The sequence below is a fragment of the Carettochelys insculpta genome, chromosome 23 (genome assembly GCF_033958435.1).
Source record: "Carettochelys insculpta isolate YL-2023 chromosome 23, ASM3395843v1, whole genome shotgun sequence".
NCBI lineage: Eukaryota > Metazoa > Chordata > Testudines > Carettochelyidae > Carettochelys > Carettochelys insculpta.
The window spans coordinates 14,741,397-14,765,413 of NC_134159.1; the positions used below are offsets into that span (position 1 = coordinate 14,741,397).

General features: G+C 48.5%; 1 protein-coding gene across 2 annotated transcripts in view; it reads left to right on the forward strand.

Moving 5' to 3' along the window:
* The window catches only part of TTLL10 (tubulin tyrosine ligase like 10), a 106,134-nt gene that overhangs the window by 74,290 nt on the left and 7,827 nt on the right, over positions 1–24,017 (forward strand). For both annotated transcript variants that reach the window (XM_074975791.1, XM_074975790.1), the window contains exons 3-10: positions 37–205; positions 1,440–1,558; positions 4,205–4,325; positions 6,136–6,233; positions 7,788–7,959; positions 14,885–15,056; positions 20,137–20,277; positions 22,023–22,139. In XM_074975791.1, the coding sequence (XP_074831892.1) occupies positions 37–205; positions 1,440–1,558; positions 4,205–4,325; positions 6,136–6,233; positions 7,788–7,959; positions 14,885–15,056; positions 20,137–20,277; positions 22,023–22,139 (1,109 nt within the window). The remainder of the gene's footprint in view (positions 1–36; positions 206–1,439; positions 1,559–4,204; positions 4,326–6,135; positions 6,234–7,787; positions 7,960–14,884; positions 15,057–20,136; positions 20,278–22,022; positions 22,140–24,017) is intronic.

Here is a 24,017-nt window from a genome sequence, read left to right on the forward strand (position 1 = left end):
ACCTGGCTCAAGTCTCCCTCTTTCTAATTCTTGCAGCTGCTTCCAGGCTATCTGATGGGGCACTGGTGGATGAAGCAAAGTCCAAAGGGAATACAGCCAATAAGAAAACACCCCCTGAAGTAGATGAACCGAAGGACAAGAATGGGGAGGAACCTCGGGGACCGGGGCCGTTCTTTTACATCGGTGGAGCTAATGGGGCTGGCCTGTAAGTCATTCTCCTCCATAGCCCTCGGGGTAATTAGGTTCAGAGATTGTAAAGCCAGCATGGGTTATGGTCATGTCGATTGACCTCCTGTGTAGCACAGACCTTAGACCCTCACTACTGTGCAGAGTAAGCCCCTAACTTCCATTTAGCTACAGCTTGTCTTTTAGGAAGACATCCCATCTTCATTTCAGTCCTGCCAGTGAGGGAGAATCCAACCTGCAACTTTGCAGTTTGTTTCCAGGGTCAATTATGCTGTTTATACGATAAGTCTCTCTCTTGTCTGAATTTCTCTTGCTTCAACTGTATTTTGTTATACCTTATTCTGCCAGCTTAAAGAACTGTCTGGTATCAGAAATCTATTCCCCTGCAGATATTTGATCATAGCCTACAGATCTCCTGTGCATGTCCTCTTTGATGAGCTAAGTAGATTGAGCTGCTTAAAACTCTCACAATAGGACATTTACACACACCCATACACCCCAACCCTGAGTCATTCTTGCAAATTCCCAATTTGTCAATGTCATTTTTGAGTTGTAGATACCAGAACTGGATGCACAATAGAGACAGACTTTGGGGCCCTGTCACACTCCTTGCTACAGTTCCCTGGACTTTCCAAATTAACTCTTCAAGTACCAGCACATTGGGTTTACAATCACATTACATTTTCCCAGTGGTAATGGCTCTCTTCTCTTCTAATGCACCCTCTAATTTTTTTTCTGTTCACGTGCAGAATAAATTATGTTATATGCACCAAGGCATGGGTGGATGTGCAGCACCAGTAGAAACACATGCTGCCCACCGTGGGTGCTCTGCTAATCAGCTGGGTGGCACCTGACTTTCTCTTGGGTGGCTGCCCAAGCACTCAGCTCACATTTTCTTCACCCTCATATTTGAAGTTTTCGGCAGAGAGATTTCTTGCCAAGCCTCACATTAGACAGGGCTTCCACAAGTACTATTTCCTGCTTCTCCTAACTGAAATAACCCCACCTGAGCTCATCAGCTGACATGAACAAGAGCTGTACCACCACCACCCCTCAAAAGCCCCAGTACTACCCTCCACGTGTATGTGCTAATACCCCAGGGAGGGGTGAGGAGCTGTTTTCCCACCATCCCTCCCACCTTGGGGCTCGATGGTGTTGCTGAGTCAGCCCTCTAGGGACAATTGCAGGGAATTCAGGAACTCTGAGCTAATTACGACTGCGTTAGAAGTGTTTCTATTTTGTTCCTCATACAGGGTGAGCCTCTACTGCAGAAGCAAAGGCTGGCAGCGTATCCATGACAACAAAAGGGAGGATTACAAACTGAAATGGTGCGAGACCAAGAGCCGGGAGACCTATTATAACTTCAAAGAAGGTAAGAGGTCAAAGTGACGGGGACTGGAGCTCGGGAATACTGAGCTACAAGGAGGAGGAGGTTTTGGGGCCTCTGGAAGGGCACCTCTGCAGCAGTGTAGGTGGAACAGAGCTGAACTAGGAGCCATTTTGCAGCAGCTGGTTAAAGATGACCTCAGAGCTGCCTTTCAACAACATGTGGGTGCAGCCTCGACGGAGGAGATGCCACACGCCTTGCTCAGAGGCCATGGTGATGGGGGCAGCATAAAGAACTAGGTGCAGAGAGCGAGCACCCTTTTGGTACTGCCATGGGTGTGCTGCATTTTTATCTGCTGATCTGCACACTCCAAGCTCAGTCCAATTAGGATAAATATAGAGCACCAAATGATGAAGCCAGCCGCCCCCCACCCCCGCCTTCTAGGCAGAGAGGGAAACAGCTCCTTCCCAAGTATTTCTCATGCAATATACAGTGCACATGTGCAGTCTAAAAATTGCCCAGCACAAACCCCAAACCCAGCTATTTCTGGCTGTACAGGGAATAGTCCCATGCTCGGCTGCTCCGGGATAGCAGGTGTATCTTACATCGCTAGTGCTGCACCTTCTGTGTAGGGCCCTCCAAGTGTGTTACGACAGGTGACCATTGTTACTGCTGTTGTAACACCCAGGGAAACCAAGGCCCAAAGCAGAGAAGCTGGAACTTTTAAAAATGGGGTGTGCTTTGGCCTCAGTGGAGCAAGTTATTTAAATTTGCTGGTTTTGATTTTCGGTTCACTTTCCTCTCCCATCCAGTCTTCTCCTGTCCGGCTCCCTGCATATGCCTCTCTGGTGCCTGGTCTCCACTTCCCTTGAGCATGCAGCTCAGCTGTCTGGCTCTCGTCCCGCCACTGGCTTCCTGATAGGTCTAGTCCCTGAGAACCTTCATTCTTCATGGCCCCTCCTCATTCCCAGCTGCAACGATGATGTGTGGACAGCTGGGAGATGCTCCCCACAGCCCACCCAGTGCTCAGCAAAAGACAGATCGATACCACTGGCCTGGGAGACTCGCGGAAGGTCACAAAGATCTGTTGCCACCTCATCTCTTGCTCTTACCAAGAGACAATGCTACACCTGAGCTCTTTTCAAAGCTACCCCTAGTGCCGTAGGAGGTGGCCTGGCAGCATCAGCACCTCCACACCGAGACCAGGGAGCAAGCTGTCTGCTAGCAGAACTTGGTTTCCAGCCTCGGAGATGAAGGGAGCTGCTTTGCCAGATGCCAGCTGAGAAACTGACCCTCAGGAGGAGGAACATTTCACACAAGTTCTCTACCCTTAAATGGGGCTCTGATGGTCAGAGAGAAAAGAAGCCCATGTACCAGGAGTTAGGTAGGGAGGAGTCCCGCAAACTCTAAGCCTCCATGTAAACGGTCCACTAGAGCATTCTGCAGATTGGCACCCCCCAGCGTCGAGTTAAACCTAATCAGCATATCCAGGTTTCTTGGGGCCCAGCCAAATACCCCACAGCTCGTGGGAATAAGGGGACTTCGAAGTAGGCGGGGTCCTTTCGAAAAGCATGAAATCTGATAAGGCACCGGACTGAAGGAGGCCTATGTGAATTCTTCATTTCCTGTACCTTCTCTCCTAGGAGCCCTTGGGCCTTACAGCACCCAACCTCTCTGATAAAGTCTGAGTGCTGGGGCATTAGCGGCCTACAGCTGGCCCAGCTCTGCTAGCCTAGCAAATCCTATGCTTAGAGCATGCAGTTGTGCTCATTCCTTCAGGCAGAGCCATGGCTGGTTAACTCTTTCCCTGCCAATCCATGGTCAGGAGTTTGACATGGTGGTGATGTGCGAGCTATTTGGCCAATTTGTTCCATGAAAACACTGCCCTGTGGCAGGGGGCGTGGGAGGGGGCCACATGACTGGGACACCTCTTGCAGGCAAGAATTCCTCCAGACCCCGGGCAGCAGTTCCGCTGGCCTCTGCCAGGGGGCAGTGTGCACTCCTCTGGGAAGTCACGCCTCTATGAGCAGGTGCAAGGATAAGAGGGCAGGAGACTTTGTGTCACCTGCACCCTGGCCCTCCCCACCTGCACCCCAGCCCACCATGCTGCCTGCATTATCTACCACCAGCTACAGCAGGCCGGAGGGCAAAGTGGAACAGGGGCCCAGCTCTGTACCCCAGAAGTGGCAGGGCCAAGGGCAGAAGAGGCAGAGCCAAGAGTGGAAGGGTTGAGGGCTAAGGTAGTTAGCCCTTAGCACTGCTCAGATATTGGCACTGGCCCCTGCCCAAGTCACCTCAGAGCCACATTTGGCAATGCAGCAGCGCTGTCACCACAGTTCCAAGGGGCCCAGGGCCACTGCCCCACTTTCCCCTCTGTCAGCAGGCATGGTCGCCCTGTGGCTGTCCCCTGAAGGGGACACAGGGGACGAGGAAGGGGTATATAGGAATATCACCATTGCCCTGTAAGCATCAGGTGGCTGCTCCAGTGGCCAAGCAAACTTGCTCAAGAAGAAGAGGAGCTTTCAGGGAGCAGGAGGATGTGGTCCCTCTGCCTTGGGTTTCATGTCAGATTTCAGCTTCTTGGCAAGCTTTTTATGAGATGACGAACTTTATTCTGCAGGCAGGAGTTACTGCTGCCTCCCAGACCAGTCTGAGAGGCCCATGAAGGATATGTTTTGTTTTCCAATGCAGGTGAACAGCTTCTCTACCAGATCCCCAACAACAAGGTCCTCACTACTAAGATTGGCCTTTTGAGCAACCTGAGGGAGTACGAGCGGGTGATGAACAAGATCAGCAAGAACCTGAACCTCAGGTAAGGACTACAAATCACTTTCGGCATTACACAGCCCGACTATAGAAAGATATGCTACTTGGGAGAGGTACGACCTAAATGAGAGGCCAGACAGATGGTCATCTCACTGATGGGATATGCCATCATCCAGAGAGATGGGCTTGTGACACCTAGCCTGGAAATCCTTAGTTCCTCCACCCCATGGTTTAAAGTGACCTCTTCCCGCCACCGGTGTTTATTCAGCATTCTTTAATCTCAACCACTGGGATTAAACTAGGATGAAGCTCTATCCTCTGCTTTGATTTTAGAACTTTTCAGAATCATTTAACTCACCAGCCAGTGCTGTTGGTACAGCCCCACTGGTGATGGACAAAGCAAAGGTTATAATAAAAAGCTATTGGTATGTGCCACCATATTTAACTTTGGCTTCACTTAACATCACTTTAACTCACCTAAATTCTACATCAATTAGCACAATCAGATCTGAGAACACTACGTTTTCTCTTCTTTTCTAAAATCTTGTGTGGTCTTCGCTTCTCCACTGCCTCCATCCACTCACCTTTTGGCCATGGTATTGTAGAAATGCCTGATCCTCAAATATAGCAATTGTAATTAATCCCCCTGCTTGGGTATATGCAGGGAAAAATGAGGTGGGAAGTCCCAAAGCTCTAGAATGTTTTGTAAATATCAGACATGGCAAATTTACCATCTCAGATGCAGCGTCAAATGACCCACAGCAAATACCCTCCTCCATGCTTACCTGAAGCCCTCTTTATTAGTTTGCAGAAATCCTAGGGTGCAAAAAATATCAATGCCAACACAAATTCCATAGGACTCAAGGAAACATTTGGCCTTGAATTAGTACATATTCTCCAGCATTCCTTCCTGGGACTTTTTCCACAATACAAATATGAAAGAGATGCTCTAGTTTTGGCCAAATCTTCTTCAACTTCTGAGAATAAATATTTCTTTACAAGCTGCTCTATGTCTCAAAGCCCGAAAGAGCTTGATGCAATATTTTGAGGGATACACTGCAGACTCAGAGGTCTGATCTAGATTTAAACTTCCCCCAGAGTTGAAGCCGTGATATGAGAGTGTAGCTCATCGCTAGAAGAAATAAAGAAAAAGTAATGATTACTGAGAGCAAAAAGGCAACTTTCCCCAATGGAAATAAATGAGCAGAAGGGAACAGACAAGAAAAAAATCCATAACCCACAGCTACAGTAAGATGTGTACCCCATTTCTTGTCTGATGAGAACTCAAAAGGGGGTGTATGGATTAGAAAAGATTTTCTGGTAGGGATGTTGGCTGGTTGACTGGTAAGCATAACAATAAGCATGAGGCTTACCGGTATGCTTATTGGTTAACTGGTTAACCCAGAGTGGGCAAATACCATCCTGCAGACTGGATCCGGTTCCCCAGGGTTAGCCCTTGGCAGGCTGCTGACAGTGTATTTATCTGCACCTCTGCAGGTGCAGGCAGTCACAGCTCCCACTGGCTGCAGATCATTGTTGCCAGCCAATGGGAGCTGCGGAAAGTGGTGTCCCAATCCATGCTGCCTCCCGCAGCTCCCACTGGCCAGGAATGGTGGTCTGCGGCCAACAGGCGCAGCAATCGCCTGCACCTGAGGAGGAACAGATAAATGTAAAGGTGTCAGCCCACCAGAGGCTAACCCTGGAGAACCCTAGCTGGATCCAAGGCCCTGGTGGGGCCAGCAGTGGAACCCCTGGCTGCAGCTGCAGCAGAACCTAGGTTAAAATGGTTCAGTGATTAAGTGCTGTCGTTTAACCAGTTGGCTGTTTTAACATCTCCACTTTTTGGCTTCTGGAAGGTTCTCCCAAAAGATACTGAAGATGGAAGACTTCTTCCCAGAATCCTTTCGACTGGACATCAAAGACGAAAGAGAAGCTTTCTTTGAGCTCTACAAAGGTGACTGGCCTTTGCTTGGTAGCAGCCAATGATGAGGTCAAATGTTCTGAGTGAAACAATGTTTTCTACAAGGTTTAGTCAGCCCAAATTAATTATGAAGAAACAAACACTCAATGACACTTCTTGCCCACCTTGTGCCCCAGCACCTGCCCTCTCCTTTAGGTACCCCAGAAATCCCTGGTGAGTTAGCAAGGTGCCCCTGGTCTGCCCAAGACTCAATCATGCTATAGTCCCAGCTGCTATTTCAGCCTTTCTTCTGAAGTACCACTAAGGATAAAGAATGAACAATAAATTTCCTGATTCTCCATGAATACCAGCAACATGTAGGATCTACATCTAGACCTGATCAGCGTATGTGATCAACTCATCCCCAATTTCTCTGACATGCAGCCCAAAGGGTATACCCCTTCAACAGTCAGGTGCTTTTAATTGGGCAGGCTATTTATGAGTTCCCCGCCCCACTGTCACTAGCTGTCTGGCAACCGCCCTATAGATATTCCTTTGCACCATACCCCTCCTTCTAGCTGTTCAAACGTTGGATACAGACTCTTGTCAGGTCCCAAGCATAACTTTTTAGACCCAGTACACACTGGTAATACGGTCCCCTCCCACAGACACCACAATTTGCATGGGGCCTGGCCTCTCTAGTCCTCCACACCCCAGTAAAATGTACTTTCACCCTGCCAAGTTGGGGCCCTGACCCTAATCTTGGGCAGTGTTGGACATGCTCCCAACTTACTCCCTTCAGCTATTTCTTTCCTTCGCTAGCTTTTTTGTTTGCCTGCTCCATTCTCCAGCACGTCAGCAAAAGCGTCCTGGAAATTCCCCTGCATTTCGCTCGTGGGCCCCAAAGTCAGTTCTGCAAAGCTAATGATGTCAGGAGTGGTGTTCCCTGTAAGATGAGCACTTGGGGAGCTGCCCAGGAGAGATTTAGGTGCTGCTCAGCTGGTTAGCAGGTTGCTCACGGCTACCCACAGCAGGCAGCGTGTGCTTCTGCTGGTGGTGCACATTTGTGCATGTCTTTGTGCACATAAAATTTATTCTGCACATGGGTGGAAAAATTTACAGGGAACATTGGTTAGGAGGAAACCGATACAGGTGAACAAGGCCTTCCCAGCTGTCAGTAGTGCTATTTCTCAACCGCTGAGCACTCAGCAGACAAAGCATATTTCGGACTTGAAGTCAGACCCTGCAGTGTAAGCAATTACCTGCTGTCAGCCTGCCCCAGTGTAACCTCTAAGTAGCCAATGTATCCTTGCACTGAGCTACTAGGACATAGTGGTATCAATATATTAACCAGTTATCACAGAGCTCAGATCCAGTGGCACAGCCTGCCGCCAGATCTAGAATGACCCCACTTTGTGGGCATGGTCTGATCTTGCTTTATCCCCAGACTCCTTTTTTTTGTCAGACAGGATCATTAAATAGCTATTCAAATGAGCATGGCTCAGTGCCCAATAATTAAAGTGCATCAGTGTCACGGGATAACACATTCTAGGAATAGACAGTATCCGTACCAAGCCTAGAGGCTAACAAACACTCTTCCATCTGCAGACACACAGATTTGGATCTGCAAACCCACCAGCTCCAACCAAGGTCGAGGGATTTTCCTGCTTAAAAACCAAGCAGGGGTCAAGTCACTCCAGGCCAGGCTCCAGAGCATCGAGGAGGATCCTCTGTACAAGAAGGTGCCATACAAAGCTCCCCAGGCAAGAATAGTGCAAAGGTAGAGCATGCAGTGGGTTGGCGCACCATTGCTTCTCTTTGCAAACCAGGCCGTGCTGGAGACAAAGGGGCAGAAGGGTGTTCTCATGAGGATGGTGCAGAACTTCCAGCAGAAACAGCTGGATTGCCCACCTGAATCTGCCACAAGTGTAAACTGCTTTGCTTCACTTCGCTTCTCTTGGCCAAATCCAGACCCCCTTGCTCTTCTCCCACTCAGACCTTTACAAGGCGAACTCCCCCTGATGTCAGGTTGGAAACTGAAAAAGAATTGGTTCTGGCACTCTCCTCCCCTGTGCAATCCAGTGCCCCGTCTAGTCAAGTGTTACCAAAAGCACCCATCCGAACACTGCATAGAATCATAGGATCATAGAACACTAGAACTGGAAGGGACCTCGAGAGGTCATTGAGTCCAGTCCCCTGCCCTAATGGCACAACCAAGCACCATCTAAATCATGCCTGTTAGATGTTTATCCAACATGTTCTTAAATATCTCTAGTGTTAGCAACTCTACAACCACCCTAAGCAATTTATTCCAGCACTTAATCACCATGTCCATTAGGAAATTTTTCCTAATGATCAATCTAAACCTCCCTTGCTGCAATTTAAGTCCATTGCTTCTTGTCAATTTTTCTCCCTCCTCCTTGTAAGCCTCTTTTAGATACTTGAAAGCCCAGTTCGTTCAGTCTTTCCCCCTAGTTCATTTTCTGTAGATGTTTAATCATTCTTGTTGCCCTTTTCTGGACCTTTTCCAATTTCTCCACCTCTTTCATGATATATGGTGTCCAGAACTGGACACAATACTCCAACTGAGGCCTAATCAGCACAGAGTAAAGTGGAAGAATGACTTCTAGTGTCTTGCTCACAACACTCCTGTTAATACATCCCAGAATCATATTTGCTTGTTTTGCAACAGTATCACATTGTTTTCTCATATTTAACTCGTGGTCCACTATGACCCCTGGATACCTTTCTGCAGTACTCCTTGCTAGACAGTCACTTCCCGTTCTGTATGTATGAAGCTGATTGTTCCTTCCTCAGTGGAGTACTTTGCATTTGTCCTTATTAAACTTCATCCTGTTTACCTCAGACCATTTCTCCAGTTTGTCCAGTTCACTTTGAATTCTGACTGTGTCCTCCAAAGCAGTTGCAACCCCTCCCACCTTGGTCTGATCTGCAAACTTACTAAGTGTACTTTCTATGCCAATATCTTAATTGTTGGTGAAAATGTCCCCTCTCAGCCTTCTCTTTTCCAAACCAAACAAGCCTGATTCAGAAACAACCCCATGTCTGAGAGCATCTCTATGGGCCTGGGCCTGCGCCCCAAGAATTCAGTAGAGAGTTGCCAGCAGACCTCCATGGTCACTCAGTCAGGTCTAATTAACCATAACATCAGGTCATAGCTCTTTAGGGGTCCACCCTGTATCTTCAGTGGTAGTTTCAGACTCACTACATGTGAGTAGGGGGACTATTTCTCAAGAGTCAGATCCTTGGTATTGAACAAGAGATTTGAGAGAATCTCCATCTGCCAATGTAAGAATGACTTCCAAAGACCAGATGCTACAGCCTCACACCTGACAAAAGCCTTGTATAGAGTTGTTTCAATTAGGTATTGTCCCAGCTTGTTATACCATGCCAAGATCCCACACACTGCACAGCTTTAGCATCTGTTCTACCTATTCTACACCTTCTGTATATCTGTTGTAGTCCGCCTGGTAACTCTGAGTAGCTTGACCTCACACAGGAATTGCTATTGTAGAGGCTCAAAAGAGGCACATGCTTTCTTTGTAAGAACTTCATAGCTGATGATTTTTTTTTTTAAAGCCAAAGCTCAGAGAGGAGTCACTGGCTACCAAATGGTATTGCTGTTTCCTTCTAATGGCTCTGCAACTGTCATACTCCAGGGCACTGCAAAACCATCACATTGATTTCTTTTGTACAGCAGATCTGTCTTATCAGTTGCATCCCAAAATGCTCTGCTGAGCTGAATACCATAGCAGCAGCAGCAGGAGAGGGAAGTTAGACTAACAGAAGCAAGAGAGAAAGTTTTCAGTTGAGATTTGAAAAGAGATGGGAAACTGATGAGTGGAAAGGTGCAAGAAGAAACACCAGCTGGGCTCTGCGGAAGAGCAAGCACTTCTCCAAAATGGCCAAGTCTGTGTGTAGGGACCTAAGGACCTAAATAAAGAGATCCCAAGCTGCTAATTACCTACATGCAAACAGCAGATGCTATTCAGCAAGTTGGCAGCTATCAGAGGGGGAGCTGTGTTAGTCTGTATCTGCAAAAACAGTGAGGAGTCCCATGGCACTGTAAAGGCAAACTGATTTATTTGGCCATAAGTTTTTGTGGGCAAACTATTCATCTTTAAGGTGCCACAGGACTTCTCATTATTCAGCAAGTTGTGGGTTAGATTTCAAACAATCAATGCAGCAAAACTTGTACAAGAAGCCCTTACTTAGTAATCTCCTGCTCTAAGACAGTGCCCCAAACTGTCCCCGGAAAAACAGGGGAATGTTTCGAAATGGATGACAGGAAAAGGATCGTTCAATAACTACCTGTTCTGTTCACTCCCTCTGGGGTATCTGGCATTGACCATGTGTGGATGACAGGACACTGATCTAGATGGACCTTTGATCTGACCCAGTATGGCCGTTCTTAGGTGAAAAGCACTCAGCTGTCGCTTTGCACCTATGTTCCCACAGAAGTCAATGGGAGTCATTTTACTATGAGCAGAAACATAGCCATCCATGACAGCCTGTGAAAATCCACACCCATAATACAAAACTTGGCTCCCTCTTTACTAGATACATGCATCTTAACCAACCAGTTGGTTCCCTGAGCAGTTGTGTAAGACAAAATTCATTCCATTGTACAGATGGTGCTTGAGAATTATTATCATCTATTATTTGCATTACTGTAGCTTTTAGGAGCCCTACTGTTGACCAGTGTTCCCGCTAAGTATTTTTCCAACTGTGGGTGGAATAAATTTTGTTGTGTGCATGAAGCCATGTGTGCACGTGCACCACCAGTCGAAACACGTGCTGCCTGCTGTAGGTGGCTGTGGGCCCTTTGCTGATCAGCTGGGTGGCTCCTGAATCTCTCCTGGGTGGCTGCCCAAGTGCTCAGCTTAGAGGGAACACTAGTCTTGGCCTTGTACTCCCTTACAGTTGGTGCTGTACAAATACAAAACAAAATATAATCCCTGTTCTAAAGAATACAGCTGGATGTAAAGAAGAATTCTTAACTGCATAAAGTCTGTCCTCATTCACTCTGAGTCTCTAGGCAATTCACTAAGCTGTTCTCAGTTCCCTGTCTTTGAAATTGTGATGGGAAACACTCTGCTCCCAAGTGACAGTCGGATTGAGGTTTTTTTTTTCTTGAATGAGAGAAACTACAGAACCACAAGGTTTTGTCTTTATTCATATAGGCTATGTCTACAATGGAAGCATCTCTTTACAGAAGTTACTGTTGACAGAAGTTTTGTCAGAACATCTTTTCCAACAGATTACATCTACGCATAAAAGCAGATTGATCTTTTGACCCTCTCTGTAGACAAAAGGGCCCCCCAAGAGCATCTACACGGCTATTTTGTCAACAGTTTTGGTCGACAAAACACACTTTGTGTGTAGACGCTCCTCGAGTTTTGTCAACAAAACTATCTAGTGTAGGCGTAGCCATAGTGAGCTGCAATTCACAGACCCCCATCCTGACTTTTCTGGGTCAGCCTGGATTCCAAGTGGTTGTTTTGTTCAGTAATCTTGAAGCCCAGCTTCCAGGATGCATCAAACATCCCAGTGACCAACTCTACATTATCATAGCGTGATTACCATGTGACATGGTGTGGTCAGGATGCGACATGCCACATGATTACCATGGCATGCCAACATTCCAGTGTAAGATGCTAATGGCATGACAAATTTATCACAGTGTGACATTAGCATGTTCCATCAAGGTGCTGTTTGTATTACACCCACATGCCACCTGTCAAACATTCTCATATCAATGTGGCAGCTTTATCCCTGAAGGTCAAGAACACGAAGCTCCAACCTTCCAAGACAACTCAAGAAATTAGTTCATTTTATCTTTGTCAAATTATTATGATAAATCTCTCTTCCTACAGAAGGTATTAACCTGTCTAGAGGAGGTGGAAAGGAGACTCTTGTAAAATAGCAAGTCTGACCTTCCAGCTCTTCTGTATGTAGTAGCTAGTAGCTTGATACATAGAAGCAGAGGAAGTGATAGCTTTGGATCAAACCCAAGATCCATTTGTCCAATATCCTGTTTCCAACAGTGACCATCGTGATCAACTACTTTGACCTCTTGGGCATCTCAGATGGCAGAAGCTCCCCCACCCACTCCTGTAACAGGTCTACAACCTCTGGCTGAGTTACTGAAGTCCTCAAATCTGGAGGTAAAGACCTCAAATTACAAAGAATCCATCCTTCAGTTTAGTTCAAACCAGCGATGGATGACCTCATGGTCCTTCACACTGCAGAGAAAAGGGAAACCCCACAAGGCCTCTGCCTACCTGACCTGGGTGAAAATTCCTTCCCGAACCCAAATTCTGATCTCCAATTGCAAGAGACTGGCATAGGCCCTGAAGGATGAGGTTCATCATCCCATCCCAAATATGAGGATTTTAACTACCAGAATTTTGGATATTCTTGCTATCCACATAAATGTCCAGTCCCCTTTGGGGAGCAGGCACCCCATATTGTTCCTCAGCGATATCACTCAGGCAACAGGAAGGCACGAAGAGCTCTTTGTATTCAAATGTAAACTCTGTGTAGTCTCCAGTAAATATGAGTCACTCTTTTAATTCCTTCCTACTCCAGAAGTGTGACATAAGCTTTCATTTCTTTAACATTCAAAGGCTCCCTTTCTCTTCCTGCCATTTCTCTTTGTTTCCTCACAGCGCCCTCTGCTGTCTTTGTCCACAAAGAAATGTTCGCTTAGACCAGTGTTTCCCAAAGCGTGGTACGTGTACCACCCGTGCTACGCAAAAGGATTTTAAGGGGTACACTGCAGCAAATAAATTACTGAAAATCAGGAGATAAGCCCTGGGATGGCACTGAGAGAGGAGGCACACCGAGAAGGCCAAACTCCCCAGCGGGATAGGTGAACGTTTTAAGTTTGGGAAACACTGGCTTAGGCTGTAAGATCAATGGGTTTGTTTTGTGGTGTGTAAGGAGACAATAGAGTTATAAAACCAACTGGAAAACTCAGCCTGAAAGGGAGAGCTCTGCTGCCAGCGGGGAGGGAGAGGGGGATCTGCTTTATCTGAATGTGTCAAGAAATTTACTCCTTCTGCCTTCTGCAACATGCCCCTTGTCTGCAGCAGCAGAGCCAGGCAGAAAGGAAATTCTACTGCATTGCATCCTGCCTGCAATCCTCCTTCTGGGAACTGCCCCCAGTCCTACAGCCAAAGTGTGTGTGTGTGTGTGTGGTGGGTGGAAATAACACACACACACAAACACATTCATTCCAGCTTGGAGTCAGACCCTTTCTCTGCTAGAGGGAAGAGCCCTTTATTAAATATTAGATATTTATAGACTGCAATCGACTCACCTCCTTACCCATCTCTTTGTGAAGCTAAACAAACTGAGCTTTTTGAGTCTATCGCTATGATAATTAGCCTGTAATCATTTTCAGTGCTCTTCTCTGAACTGTTTCTGGTGACAGTTCAACGCAAATACTTCACTGACCCTGGGCCTTAGTTGTTAATGGGACTTGCTGGCACGCAGTCTCTCTCAAGATTGGTCCCCAGGGTGGCTCTGGTATAAACTTAACACAGCTGCATACCTTGGGTAACTCAGTGAAAGGCAGAGTTTGTAGCAACACAGTCACCTCCCTGGCGGGACTGAACTGTGATGTCTCTACAAACGAATATTAACATCCCCTCTAAAAGCAGTCAGAGCTGGGGGCCATGAATAGGCTGAGTTGAAGTGTTGTCAAAACAAAAGAACAATCATGGAGCACTTTAAAGACTAACAAAGTGATTTATTAGGTGATGAGCTCTGGTGGGACAGACCCACTTCTTCAAATCAAGCCACCTTCTAGCTCATCACCAAATAAATAATTTTGTTAAAGTGCTACATGACTGTTGTTTTCTTTTGTTTTGTTTTGTTGGAATAAGATTAACATGGCCACTACCTCCCTGTTACTATCAGAGTGTTGTCCCTTATGGAAAATCACTTTCTGTAATTGCTTTGCCCCCCCTAACTTTGTGATCTTAACCAAGCTGTTCTATTTAGAAGTTGAAAGATGGGTGTTTTTCTAAGGGCCTCCCTCGCAAGCTCAACCACAGGGCCTGAAGTTGAGAGGGTTTCTTTCCAGTTCAGACTCGGTCAGCCTAGTTGACAGGTTTGTCGACGGTGGATGAGCTAGAAAAGAATCAGGTGCGCTTCCACTGCCGTGGCTCAACACAGTCGAGCTACGTGAACAAGCTAATATGCTTTAGTCACTCAAGTCAGCAGCTCCCACGTGGCTCAGAGCACACCCACAAGCTGTAGACCACCGGAGTAAAATGTGGCCACTTTACCACAGTCGCTTTTCAGAACAGAGGGACATTTTAAGAAACAGAGAGAGACGAGGTGGGTGAGGTAATGTTTTACTGCACAGATTTCTGTTGGTGAGGAAGGCAAGCTCAAAAGCCTCTCTTGCTCACCCACGGAAGCTGATCCCGTCAAAGAGATTAGCTCATCCACCTAGTTTCCTGATATCCTGGGGCCAACATAGCAATGTACGTTACAGCAGGGATCTTGAACTCCCAGCCCACAGGCCGTCACTGGCTGGACCGATTGCTCAATCCATCCCAGGACTCTTGGTGGGCTAATGGTGGGGCAGGGCACATCCTGCATCAACTGAAATCAACTGTAGTGCTCCTCGCCCTTCTGTGACGTCACCTCTTGTCCTATCACTGTGGCAGGTATATCCAAAAGCCTCTGCTCCTCGAGGGGAAGAAGTTTGATGTCCGTTCTTACCTCCTCATTGCCTGCACGGTGCCTTATGTATTATTTTTTGGCCACGGCTACGTCCGACTTACCTGCACCCGCTACGACGCTACTTCTGATGACCTCACAGCACATCTGACCAATCAGGTAGACTGAATATGTATCCTTCTCTCTACCCTGGGGGTTCTGATTGGACAGTGCCATGATGTGCCATCTGTGCCCATAGCCTGATAAAATGAGGGACTAGAGGTGTCACGACTGGCAAGTGAGGGAGTTGTTTCAGGCACACACTGGGAGGCAGTTTTGACAGAGACGGGACTCCCACAAACAGGGCACCTTGGGGGGATGCAGATGTGGCTCACAAGCATCCGACCTTCGGACTTTGGCTGATACTGATGTAAACAGATCAGGGCACAGATGCATCACTCAAGTCATTATGGCCAAATGGACAGGGTACTGGATCTGAGCTCTGCTCTGCGCCAACAGCAGGGCCAACAGCCACCGCAGGCTCAGGGGAAAGGGTTGAGGGCCCAACCCATGGACCTGGAAAAGGCATTGCCTGAGGTGGGAGGAGTAGGGCCAAGGGCAGTCAGCCCTTAGCATCGCCCAGAGCACAACCCTGCACGCCCCTCCCCAGCCTTCAGAAGCCGTGCAGAGTGATGCTCCTGTGTCATTTCAAAGGGGCCCGGCGCTCCCAGCCACAGCTGCTACTGTGGCAGTGGTGGCTGGGAGCTCCGGGACCCTTTGAAGTGCTGAGCCCTTATGCAATTGCTCCCCTCACCAGCCATTGGCGGGCCTGTCCGCGGCTGACCTGCTGTGTGATCTTAGGGGAAATGGTTCCCCTCTCTGAGCCCCTTTCCCTTAGTCTGTCTTGTGGATGCAGACTGTGAGCTCTTCAGGACAGGGACAATATGTTCCTTGACCTATACAGGGCCTCAGTCGCTAGTGCTACCATAATTCACATAAATAATGATCATGTCTCATGTGTCCTTAGTAAAACACATCTCTGGCTAGCTCTTGGAATTAAACCTTGATCTTCTCTGGCTTTGCTGCCTCAGAGCAAGACTCTTGAATTGGGCCCTGTTACCTGCTCCCACCCCCTCTCGTGGTGGCTGCAGCCATGGAGGAAGCCAAAAGATCCTTGTGGGGAAGGAGAACAAGCCAAGCTCCTGAGACGCTGTGGGAAGGAAGGAATTGGATCTAGGCTAGGAAGGAGCATCCCCAGCAGCACCTGTGGCCTTTCCTGTAGCGTTTCCATAGCAACCCATGCCCAGCGCCCTGTGCTCCCCTGCCCTTCTCAATGGGTGGAACCCTGAACTCTGCTCTGGTTTTGGTGCCCTCCCTGCCCTATTCCTTACGCACTCCAGCTGCGGGTGCACTTAACTCCTGCCCCTGCCTCAGGCTGGGTGTCTTTGCCAGGACTCCCCGTAGCCAGAACGGGATGAGGCAGGGATCCCAGCTACTCCCCGGTAGCTGGCTACTTTCAAGTGCTGCAGTGGCAGCTGCAGTCCCTCCTGCAGTTCCTGTCTCCCCATCTTCCCTCACTTCTCTCCCACGCGTGGGCAGACAGAATCCAGCTGGATGCCGCTTGTCCCCCCCACAATGTATTGTGAGGGTGGAAGACAGTAGGTGGGGGAGTGGGGGTGGAAACGCTGACCCTCACAATATTTCCACCGCCCTGCCTATCACTCTTCTCTCAGTGCCAGGGCTCCCTGTAAGCTGAGCGCATGGGTGGCCCCCCCAGGAGAGATTCAGGTACCGCCCAACTGATAATCAGGGTGCCCACGGCCACCCACAGTAGGCAGCGTGTGTTTCTATTGGCGGTGCACAGCTGCACGTGCCTTGGGGCACATAACAAAATTTAGTCCACACAGAAATGGGGAAATTAGAGGGAACACTGCCCCTGGCAATTAGACTCCAAGCAAGTGAGGGAGGTTTTGCATCATGCAAGGCCCTCGTTGACTAGAGCTACCCCTGGCCATAGAGAAGAAACAGAAAATTTGGGAAGAAATCACAGGGAAGAAAACCTCCTTGCCTGTCATGCGCATGCTCCCTCCAGAGGAACAGCATGTTCCAAAGAGCCAGGAGGGCGCTCCCCCAGGCTCGCAGCCTTTGGTTTTTGCAGGAGTTTTATTGTTGTTGCAGAAGGGCAGCTCAGGACATGTACTACTGTCACTTTCTGCACGATACGCTATTATCAACCTGCCACTTGTTTTCCTGGAACAGACTTGTTTGCTCAACTAAAGGGCCGTGCACAGGGGAATTCAGGTGCTCAGGTGAGACCCTCTGGCACAACTGACATCAAACAAGGGACAGGTGTTTATTAGTAGAGCATAAATTATCTAGAAACCTGCGGGAAGAGGGGAAGGTAACTCACCTGAGCAGCTGGCAAGGTGTAGCACTTTTCTTTCTTTTCCTAACTACGCTTGATTCTGCCCTTGTTTTCCACCCTCCTCCAGCCTAGGAAGCCAGCCATTTTTCCCTAGTATGATTCAAATGTCAGATATATCCATCTTCCACATAGCGCCTCTATGAAAACCTCCAGCACTTGGATGACCAAAAAGCCTGTTCCCCTGGCTGCAGTAACATTTGCTTTGCTAATGCTAGCTCAGCTGGGGGCAAAATGCCCTAACATAGCTTGACACAGAAAGTATAAGATCAAAGCCTTGTTCCCACTGTATTGACTTGTAAATCTACACACAGCCTCTGGCTAATTTGGCAGCCAATTGCTATTAATTATCATTATGTGTTATTTATTTTACCCTAGCATCTAGGGGAACTGGTCATGGACTAGGATTCACTGTGTCAGGTGCTGTACAAACGCATTTGGTCCACTTGTTTTCAGGTCAGCCCAAATCAAAATCCCAAATCATGGTCAAAATTCTGGCCTGGGTCTCAGTTTTGCTGCTGGCGCTTCTCTTAGTTTCACCTTTTACCTCCACCCGATTCCAGCTAAGGACATGGGGAGCTATGGGCTTGCACTCAGGGTAAACCCTCCCTTCCTCTCACACCACCTCATCAAGGCACTCGTGCTGGCCATTCAGTGGCTTTTCGCTCCGTGAGTCAGGCAGCAGCTCATAAACGGAGAAGGGCTGATTCTGTTTCACAAGCAAGCACAAGGGAATCTGAAACTGGATCATGAAATCTTGGAAGGAAAGCTGCTGTAGCCAAGGCCGTGCCTGTTCCCATCTCCAACCTTTACTGATTTTCGTTTTTTTAAAAAGAACTTTGCCCTGTTTTACAAACCAGCTGGAAGTTCCTGAGCCTGCTCCACAGGTGATACCAATCAGCACGCGCCATGGAAATGAATGGAGCTTCACTGATTCATCCTGTTATGTTTTTACAAACTTGTCTTTTTCCTTTGACAAGATGGTTTGTCTAGGGCCTGGTCCTTGGGTGCTCAGCATCCCGACAGGATCAGGCCCTCAGTTTTCAGGGGGCACATGCTGGTAGGAGCCAGTATACCCTTGTCGGATTAAGAAGTTTGGGAGCAGGAATACAAAGGACACTTCATGAGGCTGAGCGAGTGCTAGCCGGCTGCTTGGCTCACCCTGGGGACAGTACACAAAGCTGAGACCAGGGCAAGACGCGTGGTAGGCAGCTCCACTAATCAGGGGTTTTGCAGAGATGGCACTGCAGATAGGTCTGCAATCCAGCCCAGCTGTTGCATCAGGAAAGGGAATTTATCTCTCACTGGTGGATGCAAACGGGGGGCTTGATAAGGCTCCACCTCACCAAAGGATTAATGAGACAGCAGCATTAAGAATCTGCTCCTAGGTTTCCTCTGGGGATACGCACATGTGCATGTTTCCAGGGCGCTCCCCTTCCCTTTCCAGTAAAGACACTCTCTCTGGAAGTGGGTTGCTTCCTGGTCATGCTGGGGAGTGTCACATTGGCCCAAAGCCTGGCCTAGTTCCAGCTGTCGCATGGTGAGTGGGGGTTCTGTGCTCACTTTGTGAAAAACAGCCATGCTGGGTAATGGCGTCTGCTGTAAGCATGCGGCACAGGCCACCTGCCCCTTGACTGCTGAGGCTAATATAGAGTAGGAGGTGGGGAGGCTGGACTCTGTTCTAAGCTACTCCATTCCAGGGCTTGGGCAGGGAACGCAGTTGGGTTTAATGCAGTTTTAAGCCACTTTGGGTGCATTCTCTGCATTCTGGGGCCATGCAGGGACCTCCTCTAACTTGGTCTGTTTTTCCTGGGCCTGTGTGGGCCTCTGGGAAGCTGAAAATCGCTGCAATGCAGTGTCATGTGCCCAGCAGGGCTCCAATCCAACCAACAGGGCTGGGGTTAGAGCACTGGCAAGGCTTGTGCAATGAGTGGTCTCAGGGGGCCATTTCTGCCCACTTCAAGCAGCATAACAGGGCCTTATTGCAACTGAGAATCAGGCCTTTGGAGTCTGTCTCCAGCTCTGCCATTGACTCACCATGTTTCCTTGGCCAAATCCCTTCCTCTCTTTAAAGCCCAGCTTGTCTGTCTGCAAGGGGCGGGCATGACATTCAAAGCACTGGTGTATCCTGGACAAAAGGTCTTGTAGATGTGCCAGGTACCATTGCTGGTATTGAGGCTCCAGGCTGGGAAGCAAATAGGCTTTCGGGCTTGGCTATGTGGTGCTTCCCAGCATGTCCCACTCTGCATCTCCATTCCGACTGCATTCACACTGCTTGAAACTTGTGCATTAAAGGATCGATCCTTTGAGGCACTGAGTGCCCTGAACTCCCACTGATTTCCATGGAAGTTGGCACTCAGCACCTCACAGGAAGACTGAGCAGGATCCAGCTCTAGGACTCCTGGTTGGAGCTCACCCACCCCCCCATGGTGTTAGTGACCTGACTCCTCTTAGCAATGCAGGGGGACTGACCTTCACCCTGAACTCCAAGAGGCCAAGGGAGCATGGTGGGCACTCTGCACCTGAGTTGAGTCCCAAAGCAGAGCAGGTGGACAACATGTCTGGATCTTCCAGCTGGGAATTCTGACATAGGAACCAGAGCCCTAAAGCCACCCAAGCTAGACCTTCTGAGCAAGCATGCACAGGAAAAACAGCCAGGCCAGTCTCCCAGCCTATTGCCTTCCCTCTGCAGTTTGATCTGCTTGCTCTCCCATCTCTGAAGCCAGGGAGCAACTCAAGGTAGCTACGGCTTGAATCCGGCTTCTGTGCTGCACGGAGGGAGAAATCGAATCCTTTTAACTAACTGTCCCTTTACTTTCTCCATCTCTCTCTCCCCAGTACATGCAGAAGAAAAATCCCCTGTACAGTCAGCTGAAGGAGGAGACGGTTTGGCAGATGGAGCACTTTAACAGCTACGTTAATGATAAATTCAAGCAAGCCAAGGGCCTCCCAAAGGACTGGGTCCTCACTGTGTTCACTGTGAGTGTACAGGGAGCCCCAGTGTGCATGCAGTGTTAATTAGGATGTCTGGAAGAGGAGAGGAGAGGTGTGCAAATTACTTGCTTCTGAGGTGTCTGAGGGGGAAACCAAGGTGCGTCAAGTGAGGAAGAGGTAGCAGCAGCACCATGGTAACCATTTACCAGCAGATGTTGAATGCATCAGCCTTTAACTGTGGAAAAACCACCATAAAAACACACAGCCCTGTAGCACCTTAGGGACTAGCAATTTTATTTATTAGGTAATGAGCTTTCGAGGGTCAGACCCACCAGACAGCAAAAGCTATTGGAGTCTTTCCTCTTGCTCATGTCCGTGTCGATTTTATTTTTAAATCACACGTTGCTGGGGGTGATCATAAAGGAAAGGAGGGCTGGGGAACAATTCCCTGGAGCAGTGCTCTAGTTTTAGGTGTGCTTTCAATCCAGTGCCATGGTGCTACAGTGAAAAGTCAAGAGGTGTCATGGAGATGCCCAGATTGACAGAACTCAAACTGAACTATGAATGAGCTTTCAAAGGCTCTTGTAAAGGCCATCAATGTATGGCCTGGTCCCTTCATAGGCACTGTGCTTTTGCAGTGGGACCCTGAGATCATGGCCTGATAACCCCTTCTGTCATGAAGAGGGCACCAGAAGACCTAAAAGGCTTGATTCCCACTCCACACGGCCATCTTGGGATCTTGGCCATCTTGGCCAGGGATGGGAGGGAAAGAAAGTTAGCTACAGAATCTCTGGGGCCTTCCAGTTCATCAGTAGCATGTCCCATGCAGCTTGAAATACCTGCTGGTGATAGACATGAAAGCAGCAGAGCTCAGAAAGGACAAAGGTTGTAAGCTTTGATGAGGTTCTGCTGTTGTTTAAAACAACCCTGAAAGGAAAACAAAAGCTAAAAAGTTTGTTGGGTTTTTCATTCAAACCTTTGGGAGCCATCTAGGAAGCAGCTCAGGCTCAGTTTGCAAAAAGTTCCTGAAACCTTTCTCCCAGCTTGGGTTTGAGTTCTTAGAGAGGAATCATTTCAACTAAAAAAAACAAGCAAAACCTGAAAGCGTCTGCTCCATTTTGCACTAAATGTTTGGCTTCTTAGAACCCGCACACCCATCCAAGGGGGTCTGTGAATTCTCAGTTTCCACATTTCACCTAGATTTGCTTGTCACTTTTAGAAGAGACAAGAATGAAGGATTACGTCTAGGAATTTGTGATACACATGTTCTGAGTCAGGAACCAGACTCAATTCTATTGTGCAGTCAGCTTGATAGCACCGTGAAGCAGCTAGGTTCAACAGAAACCCCCAAGGAGGAAGTCAAATGAGAGATTGTGAAGGTCCCATATTTTGCCAGAGCCCTTGTTAGCTGGTAAGCAGTATTTGACCTCAAATTTCCAACCAGAGGAGCAGAGGTAGAGGGGTGTGACTGTCTGGTTGAGGAAAGGAAGTCTTGTGAAGAAACGTTCTCAAGCCAGCAAGGCTGGAAGGGCTCCAGAAGAGAAGATCCACACTGGAGTTAGGTGGTGTCCTTGGGAACAGCAGTTAGGTGGCAAAATCTGGCACTGAGCTGTGGTTTTGTGTCCCATTTCACAAGTGATTTGGCTCCCAGAGCCCCTGCTTTTACGCAGCTGGGAATCCATCCCTACAGAGAGAGGGAAGGGGGGAGTTTCTGGGGCCGGTTGGCAGTGTCGCGATGAGGACACCGTATGTGGTCTGATCCAAAGAAGCTGTTATCGTGTGTCTTCCAGAAGCGAATGCAGCAGATCATGATTCAGTGCTTCCTGGCTGTCAAGTCCAAGCTGGAATGCAAACTGGGCTACTTTGATCTCATCGGCTGTGATTTCTTGATCGACGAAGACTTTAAGGTATTTAGCAAGATTTTGTTCCCTTTATTCAGGCAGCCGCTTCTGAGGAGGAAGGAGCCCAATGTACAACAGCGCATAGCAACCCATCCATAACCGCTGAGGGTGGGAAATGACTACTTTATTGAAACTGTGATTCGACTTGGGGCAGGAACATGAGCTTAATAGTGAAAAATGTCATGAGTGCTTTAATGACCAGAAAGAGACTGGGCCAGATAACTCGGCTTGTAGAAATCATAGCATTTGAAGAAATCTCGAGAGGTCATCAAGTCCAGTCCACAGCTCTCCAAGCACCATCTAGACCATCCCTGACAGGTGTTTGCCATAGCGGCTTTTACAGATCTCCAAGGATGGAGATTCCGCAACCTCCCTAGGTAATTTATTTCCGTGCTTACCCACCCTGACAGGAAGATTTTCCTAATGTCCAACCTAAACCTCCCTTGCTGCATTTTAAGTCCATTGCTGCTTGTCCTATCCTCAGAGGTTAAGGAGAATAATTTTTTCCCCTCCTCCTTATAACAACCTTGAAAGCTGCTATTGTGTCTCCTCTCAGTCTTCTCTTTTTTAGACTGAACAATCCTAATTCTGTCTCTTACATCCCAATCGATGCACCTGGCGGGACTTCAAAGGATTCACACCAAATGAGTCTCTGGCATCAAAGCTCCAGCCACACAGAGGCCCTTCCAAGGCTATGTCGCAGCACTGGCTTGTTACCGATTAGCAAATCACCAGAAGAACTTTCTAGATCAGAGGGTCTCAACCTTTTTCTTCATGAGGCTCCCACCTAAAAACTCCTCAGCCCACCTGTGCCACCCCAGCTGGTTTTCTGCAGATTAAAGCCAACGCCGGCATTAGGGGTAGTACACAGGGCAGTTCCTGGGGTCCCGTGCTACATGGACTCCAGGGAAGCCACATTGCTCGGCCTTCAGCTTCAGTCCCAAATGGTAGATTCAGGTCTGTAATCTCTGCCCTATACAGTGCGGCCAGCACACTGAGTGGAGAGGGAGCATGGGGGGTCACATGAACCCCAAGGATTCTCCACCCCCCTGCATGCACCATCAGCACCACACCACTTCCAGTGAGTGAGGGGCAGTCCTGTCCCTCTCCCGTAGTGGCCTTGCCCGAGAGCAGGGCGAGTTAGAGCAGCACTGTGCAGGAAGGGGCAGGACCGCCCCCACTCTCATGGGAAGCGCCATGGTGCTTCTGAAGGAAGAGATAAGTGGGAGGCACAGGAGGAGGGATAGGATAGAGCCAGGGCAGGGCCTTGGGGCAGAGGAGGCAAAGGGGAACATGTGGGCAGTGCCCCCTACCAGGAGCCGCCCTCACCAGTCACCACTGGGTGTGGCTTCAGCTTTCTCTCGAGGGTCCCAGTGCATCTGATGTTGGTCCTGCTTGTCAGTCTCCCTGAAACCTGCTCACAGTCCCCAGGAGGCCCTGGATCCCATTCTAGATGTTCCTTGCAGGTTTTTCATGCAAATACTGATCCATCCCAAAAGTGTGCAGCCTGTGAGAACTGAATGACTCACAGAACACAGCCGCGGTCCCCGTAAAGGTGAGTGTTTGGATGGCCACCCAGGAGAGATTTCAGGTGCCACCCAGCTGATTAGAGGAGTGTCCACAGCTGCTGGCATATATTTCTATTGGTGGTGCACATCACACACTTTGGGGCCCACAACAAAATTTATTCCACCCATGGATGGAAAAAATCAGAGGGAATAATGGAACACAGAGGTACAGTGGGAAGGACAGACAGAGAAAGAAAGAGGCAGGGGAGGGATTGCCTGCATCTGACAAAGTGATCAATGCAGCCCTGGTATTGTCTCAAAGCATCAAAGTCTTGTAGAACCACTGGCCTGAACACAATGGAAAGCCGTCTGGTTT